General features: G+C 42.3%; 1 protein-coding gene across 3 annotated transcripts; it reads right to left on the bottom strand.

Moving 5' to 3' along the window:
• Window positions 1-846: 846 nt before the first annotated feature.
• tal1 (T-cell acute lymphocytic leukemia 1) lies at window positions 847-6306 on the bottom strand. Of its 3 annotated transcripts, none has more exons than XM_020595935.1 (4): window positions 6178-6306; window positions 4357-4905; window positions 3746-3864; window positions 847-2814 (listed from the first exon to the last, which is right to left on the bottom strand). In XM_020595935.1, exons 1-4 carry the CDS (start codon window positions 6234-6236, stop codon window positions 2285-2287), a joined length of 1257 nt encoding a protein of 418 aa, XP_020451591.1. In that variant the 5' UTR covers window positions 6237-6306; the 3' UTR covers window positions 847-2284. The 3 variants fall into 3 exon arrangements, with proteins under 3 accessions (XP_020451591.1, XP_020451593.1, XP_020451594.1); XM_020595937.1 differs by having other exon boundaries at window positions 3776-3864; XM_020595938.1 differs by lacking the exon at window positions 6178-6306 and adding an exon at window positions 5597-5993.
• Window positions 6307-7269: the final 963 nt, after the last annotated feature.

Raw genomic sequence — 7269 nt, 5'->3', positions numbered from 1 at the left:
CATTCCCTCATATACACTCCCTGTATCCCTCTCTTTTTCTGAGTCTGTGCATCTTTTTGAGAGTCAGGAACACTGAAGCAGGTATGGTTGGCAGGCATTAACCCTGAAAGCCCCTCAGAGGAGTCCCAGCGCAGGCAGAGCAGAGCACAGGAGAGGTCTCCAAACACCTGGATGTGTCTTATGCTCTCTGGAAGCATCTGTAGTTTTTAGAAGTAGTATTGCTACTGGTGGTAAAGTCTGCTAAGTCTAACATTATGGAACACAGAGAACTAGACTAAAGAAAAGCAGTGTATATGTGGCAAAATTACACTCGCTCTGCTAGTTTCTTATTAATGACCACAGGATGGTGAACGTAAGTTTCTTATTGCACATGTGAATAACTTAAGGGACAAAAGGAGTTTCAATCAGGCAGTTTCACAGCATGTACAGACACAACAGCACACAAATGAGCGCAGCAGAGACTGTCAAAACCACTTTCACAATGGGAGGATATCCTGCAGGTCACCGAGCCACGTTAACCTCCACAGGAAGTTGTCACTTGTTGGGAGGAAGAGAGGATTCCAGGGTCCAATGGGGGGGGGGGGTTCCATGAGGAGGTTGTGGTTTTAACTACACACTCTGTACAGATAAGGTGGGAAACAGCTGCATGGTATGCCATTGCCTGCATCTGGGGATTCAGAGAGCAAATTATGCAATTATGAAAAAGTGTATAAAAGGTATAAATTTAGTCATGAGGAAGTGTGACAAAAAAAAGTGCATTTTGAGCTTCATGTGCAACTGAACTGAACCGACTAAAACCCACAGTGTGCTTGAGCAAAATCAAATACAAGGTTTTTCCTATGCATGTTTTATTCAGGGGTTTTGTATAAAATTCAGCAATTTAACATTGGATATATTTATAGATACAACTATCTTACAACAAATATGTCATTACCAAACATACAATATCCCTTTACTGCAATTCATAAAATACCATATAGTTACCAAAGGTACCAATATAGGCTACTAAGTCCTGCCGAAAAAGCAGAATAACCAACAACATTGAGCAATACTTAACTGTGTGTCAGAAAATTGCTGGTGTTGTTATGATATTAGCATGGTGTGCGTGTGTGTGCGTGTTGCGCCTGTGCCTCTGTATGGGTGTCTGTACACATAAATGTGAAATGAAATGCGGCAACGAAGGGATTTATTTGTGTACCTTACTAAACTACAACTGCATTACAGTTAAAAAACACTAAAACAGACATTCATATTAAAAGGACTGCATGGGTCATCTCATGAGTTCATGTGGCCCATATTTTGTACACTTTAAGAACACTGCATGTCTTGTACCTCCACCGCAATTTCAAATATTCATTCCAGTCAGTGAAACTGTGTAACTCTCTGCTGCATTTGGTGTAATTTTCTCATCACCAAAGTGTAACAGAGGTAAATTGTACCACATTTGATATACTAGGTTCAGTTGCTTGCTTTACATTTTGAGTTCATCTTGTTTCCTCTCATTTTGCCTCATTTCTTGTCTCTTAAAAGACACTTTTGTTAGCAAACCCAGTGACAAACACAATACAGTACGTCTTAAACCACATGACTTGAACTCGAGTCACTGTTATTACATTGTGCGGTGGAAATATAATGCTATTTACAATACATATGTAACTGTATGGGCACAACTACTGTAGACTTCGGTCCATTCACTTGTGGCCTCTGACTGAAGCAATCTTATTTTTGTGTCATTATTTTAACACATTCAGTTTGGTGGGTATACATTTTTAGATTTATTTATTGACATTTGTAGCACTTTGTAAGCAAATTCTAACTGCACTATATCGTAATCAATAATATCATAAGTGAAGCATTGGTCAAACATCACTATTACACATCAACAATCTTTGTTGGTTGTCTCTCGTTTGACTGTTTGGTTTTCTTTGCTTTTTTTCTTTTTTGTTTGTGTGTTTGTTTTGTTTTGTTTGTTCAGAATTCAACTTTCAAGCCACAGAAAGTTATAATCCGCAGGTCCGTCAAAGTTATGAGACATGCAGAATTTACAAGTCTTTTGGATCTAATTCAACCAATCACCAAAGCTAATCATCAGTGCTGCCTCGGGTGTAGTGGTGAGACAGGGATGTACACATGATCCGCTTTGAACACTAGCTCTCCCACTTCTTGGAGCTGGATTTTCCTTCCTATATTGACAGCTCAAAGCTAGCAGAGTCCTGAGCATATCCATCTCTCATTGTTCTCTTTCAGTCTCAGGGGTTGAGTCCATGGTCTATTGGCTTCAGCATCATCGGCGACTGGAGCCATCCAGTGGGCGTCCATTGTGCCTCAGATCCCTAGCAGCTAGGTGCAGAGGGGGCCCACGGGAAGCCGTTAGTGTCCTTGAAGCTGGAGGTGAGTCATGGTCCTCCATAAAGCTCTCAGGGCTGCCCTCGGCATCGCCATCAGGCAGGCTTCCACAGCTGGAGCCTGGCGACATTGTCCCCAGAAGATCATCCCTGGCCAGGCCCACAACTGTGTCCTGATGAGGTCCACCCTGAGGGCCACCCTCATGGGTCCCCACCCCAACCAGCAGCCCAGTTTCCCCATCAGTTGTGCTGCCAACATTCCTCCCTCCATCCTGGTCCTCCAGGAGGTTGGAGAGGAAGCTAATGTACTTCATAGCAAGCCGTAGGATCTCATTCTTGCTCAGCTTCTTGTCTGGAGGGTGAGTGGGAATGAGTTTGCGCAGCTCTGCAAAAGCCCCATTTACGTTCTGTTGCCGCCAACGTTCACGACTGTTAGTGAAGATACGGCGTACAATCTTTGGCTGGCCAGCTAGCAGAGGGACAGGGATGCAAAAGGGCAGACATAGAGAGAGGCACTGACAAAACATTGTAATACAAACAACATGAAATGCAGAACTGAATCAAATAAGGAATATAAGTGCAAAAACATAAATTTAAAGTAGTAGGGGGAGAATGTGCACATAGGCTTTGAGAAAAATTTACTTGTTGGAAAAACTAAGTTTATTAATCCTAAAGAATTAAGTTACAAAATAGTCCTCCATTCAGCCACAGATGAGATGATGGCACAAAAGCTATAAAGGCTTGCAAAAATAAATACAATATGTTAGGTGCCTATACACTATACAAATGTACTATGTAAATGGTAAGGGAAATGGTTAGTTTGGCATGCCAAACCCCAGGAAAAGGTGTTGGGAAGATAGACTGCTCCCTCTTTCATAGTCTATTTACTTTTTATTTACTGAGGTATGATAAAATGCCCCACTGCAGGTAGTCACATCCTCCCTCCCCCAACAGTGGTGTCTTCCAGGCTTTTGTCACTCTTGGAACACACCCAGTCTATCTTAATCCTTCAGCCCACTCTGCAGTAAAACCTTGGCATGGAGGCAGCAGCACCCCCCATCCTCCACCCTTGTATATGGCAGCGAGTGGGCAATGGTGGAAAGGATGTTTCTAATGAAAAAAACCTCTGATTCATTTGAAAAGAGTTTATTTTAATGAAATGCAGGTGCATGTATTTGACATCCAGATTATCAGCGTTCATTTATGCCATGAATTATGATGCATTTATTCCTAACGGGTTAAACACTTATGCTGAATTTTCTTTTGAAAGGCATCTTCTGCAAAACTCTGATTAAGTACAATATAGATCCATGTCAGTGGATGAATGACAATGGAAATGATGAAAGGACGTTTAGGGGACTACACTGGCAGAAGGAGGACACAGCAGAAGTGCGTCTTACCATACTTATAAAGATCTAAAATGCGCCTACCCTCGTCGAGTTCAACCTCATAAGGCGCCGGGCGGCGCTTTACCCTGTTGCTGGGGTACATGCTGTACTGCTCCGACTCCCCTCCAAGACTACAACAATAGAAAGCAGACAAAAGGTCCAGAGGTAGTTGAAAAACATCAATTTTCAGCATACATTTACTGCATATAACCCTTACCACCCTGCACTCCTTGGACCAGAAACACACACACAAACGCACATTGTGTTTCCATAACATTAAGAGACCTTACACTGACTTACATTCATTTCCTGGAGACTTGACCTAACCTTAACTTCACCCTAACCTTAAATCAAGTCACCACTTTATGATGTCATGATGCACATTTTGGGGACTTGCTCTTTATGTCCCCATAAGAACGTCGAGTCCCCACAATGTGACTATATAAACAGCCACTATATAACCTCCCACACACACACCCCAACACACACACGCACACACATTTTTAGGCTAAATTTCCATAAGGGGTCATAATTGGCCAACATTTAACTTTCCATGGAGAACACTGACAAATGAAATGTGCATTCATCAAACTCTAGGAATTGTCCTGTTCTATCTCCTTTACCTGTTGATGGCGGCGAGAGGCTGCGCCAGTTTGTAGAGCATCGCTCGGGCAGGGACAGGAAACGCGTTTGGGCTCAGCTGGACCATTCGAGCGTCGTCTCGATGCGGCGGCGGCAGCGGCAGCGGTGGCGGTCTGCGAAGTTCCGTGATCGGCACCAAATGGCTTTCAGTCCTCTGCTCTAGCGCTTTTATAGCGTCCCTCCTGGAGAGCTCGATCACCGGCACTTCCCTTTTCAGGTCAAGGGCGTTGTGAGAGGCAGTTTCCTTGGCAACGCCGTTGATGATGATGCTGATGCTCGTCCCGTTGCTCGAGTTCTGCAGAGGAACGTCATCCGTCTCCTCAACCCCTTTTAAACCCCCTCCCCTCTCCTCCTCCCCCTCCTCTCTCCTGGGCTCCTCGTCCTCCTTGCATCCGTTCTGTCTGGAGATGATGGAGGAATCCTCCCGTTTTCCAGGGCCGGACTCTGCATCGGGACTTCCAGGACAAATCTCCGGCTGCCGTTTTTCCATCATTCTTATACCGTCACCCCTCGCTCGACTCCTATACGTCCTAAATCAAATTTCATAATATATATTATTAAATGAATTCATTTTAAAATTTAAAACGTGATTTGTGGCAGTCTTAATATTTTGCATAACTGCGCATCTGCGTTCCCTGTCATAATATAGGGTATTAAGGAAGGTTATTGTTATTGAAATCAGAATCTGGTTGACCACATTATGTTATTATTGTTAATATCATTGTTAAATTTCTAAATAGCACTCTGTACATTTACACAACAACTAAGCTATTAAAAAATACAGTACGACTGATATAGGCCTATACGAGCTGGTTTGTTTATTATTTTATTAGTTAGCCTAATGCATTTTGTTCGATATTTTAAAAAAATCATTTTAACACAAATGCTGCCATGTTTGTCACAAAGGACTATAACACTAATGCTGTACGACTACTAAATTTAAAAAAGCTTTAACTCTTGAAGATATGAAAAGTTGAACAATTGTACAATTAAGAATTTGCCTCAACTAAACATTTTATTATAAAGCCAGTTAGGTAATAATATTTTTCAAGTTATCTCTTGTGGTTTCTGTTTTTCTATGAATCTCTTATCTGTGCTTGGCCCCTCAGCACAGTTTGCACCGTTAAGCTAATATCTGAAGGCACTTTAAGTTACGTTTGAGCTTTGTATGAGTTTACAAAGGTACAAAGAGAAAGACAATATCTGCTGCTGTCTATTTACCGGAGAAATCATCGTCTAATGTGCTCTGAAGACTCCAGGACCACGAAGAGAACTTGGAAATATCCACTCGTCGACATAAAATCCCTCCCTTTTTTCTTTGCCGCCAACAAATCCGTACATAACCTCGTGAATCTTCCAAAACCTGATCATTTGTATATTCCCAGATTTTAGAGGAGGCTGTGCGGTTTGTGTTGTGTCGTAGTGAAGGCCTGCTGCTGCTGCTGTTGTTGTTGAAGCCGAACATCACAGGCTCGTCATGCTGAATACATGCGCAGCAGTGTTTGGTCTTTTAGTCGGTAATTCACTCGATAAATATCACAACAATATTATTATATGCCAACAATAGTCCGTCAATTAAAAAGCGCACTTTTATTTCTGGGAATTCTCCAACAGGCCTCGCATCCGTTATTACATCCCCCGAACAGTCTCAGCCATCCGATCGGACAATAGCAGAACATCTAGGCTAAATATTTCGCACTGAACACCAATGACATTCAGAGGATAGCAATCCGTTTAGCCTGTTACAACAACCAATACGATTGTTTTAATAAACAGGTGTATTTTTTTTTTTTTGCACTTACCGCTCCAGTCGTGTTGTTGATGTTACTGTGTGAGTGGAGCCATTTTGTGAGTGGGTCATCCATGTCTGAGGGCTTTTTCTTTTTTTTCTGCCAGTTGTAAAGTAGGGTGTGTGTGTGTGTGTGTGTGTGTGGCTGAGTTATTCCTCTCCGCATCCAGAGCGCTCCCTCAGTATGGGGAGCGGAACACAGGCCGCAATGTGGCCGAGTGAGATAAGCGCACCGCAGCGGCCTCTTCATTCCCGATAAGCCCCTAAACCCATTATTTATGAAATGATTCATTATTATTTGGCTGTCGTTTGGCTATATAGGCTTGTGGAGGGCAAGGCACTGAAAAAGGCAAACAGGCACGGCGCAACGGCCTGTAACAACGTGAGGGATACTGTAGCCTAAGCCATAGTTAAGGTGTTTCATTTTTTTTTTTGACGAAAGAAACAAAAGTTCAGCTTAAGCTTTTGACCTATTTATATTTTCAACAAAAGGACCTTTCGCTAAGCCCATTTATCCTGCAATAAGATAGCTGTTCATATCAGAGAGCCGTCTATCCTTTTTATTTTATTTTATTTTCCTAAAAAGAGTAGGTCATATCCATTAATCCATATCTGTGTCTGCGCCTTGAGGCTGGATGTGCTACCGATACAATAGATTTTTAAAATGATGGACATCTAATTATGATAAGGATGCCTTAATTGAATGGGACACAATTCTCTATCCATAAATAAATAAATAAATAAATAAAGGTGCTTTTGCGTGCCATTGTTTGTGTTAGAGGCCTTGGACGGCGGTTCCACGGGGTCCTTGGGGAGTCATGGCTGCAGGAGATAAAAGCACATCGGCCTCTGGTCCATCAGATAAACGCGCAGCAGCATCAACGGTGACGCGCTATCAGAGCCCATCCAGGACAGCCCGAATAGCAGCAGGTACATCCTAATAACGGATTCCCCGCACAGTGCTGTTTCTTTCAGTTATGTACTTAAATAAGTTTAATGTAATAAATGGGTGGGTTTAAACTATCAAATAGCCTAAATTCAAATAAATATAGAAACCCGTGCCATGGCAAATGATAGATAAATAGATAGAAACAATCAACACTGA

This window comes from Monopterus albus, unplaced genomic scaffold (assembly GCF_001952655.1).
Source record: "Monopterus albus unplaced genomic scaffold, M_albus_1.0 scaffold28.1, whole genome shotgun sequence".
In the NCBI taxonomy this organism is placed as follows: Eukaryota; Metazoa; Chordata; class Actinopteri; order Synbranchiformes; family Synbranchidae; genus Monopterus; species Monopterus albus.
This window is presented reverse-complemented; position numbering and strand designations above follow the sequence as displayed.

What these genes read in the sequence shown, in the direction of transcription:
- tal1 (XM_020595935.1), bottom strand. Translation starts at nt 6,236, where the DNA reads ATGACCCACTCACAAAATGGCTCCACTCACACAGTAACATCAACAACA. An exon ending in TCAACAACACGACTGGAGCG is followed by an intron (nt 4,906 to 6,177) that starts GTAAGTGCAAAA and finishes AATTTGATTTAG; the next exon opens with GACGTATAGGAGTCGAGCGA. An exon ending in TTTAGATCTTTATAAGTATG is followed by an intron (nt 2,815 to 3,745) that starts GTAAGACGCACT and finishes TCCCTCTGCTAG; the next exon opens with CTGGCCAGCCAAAGATTGTA.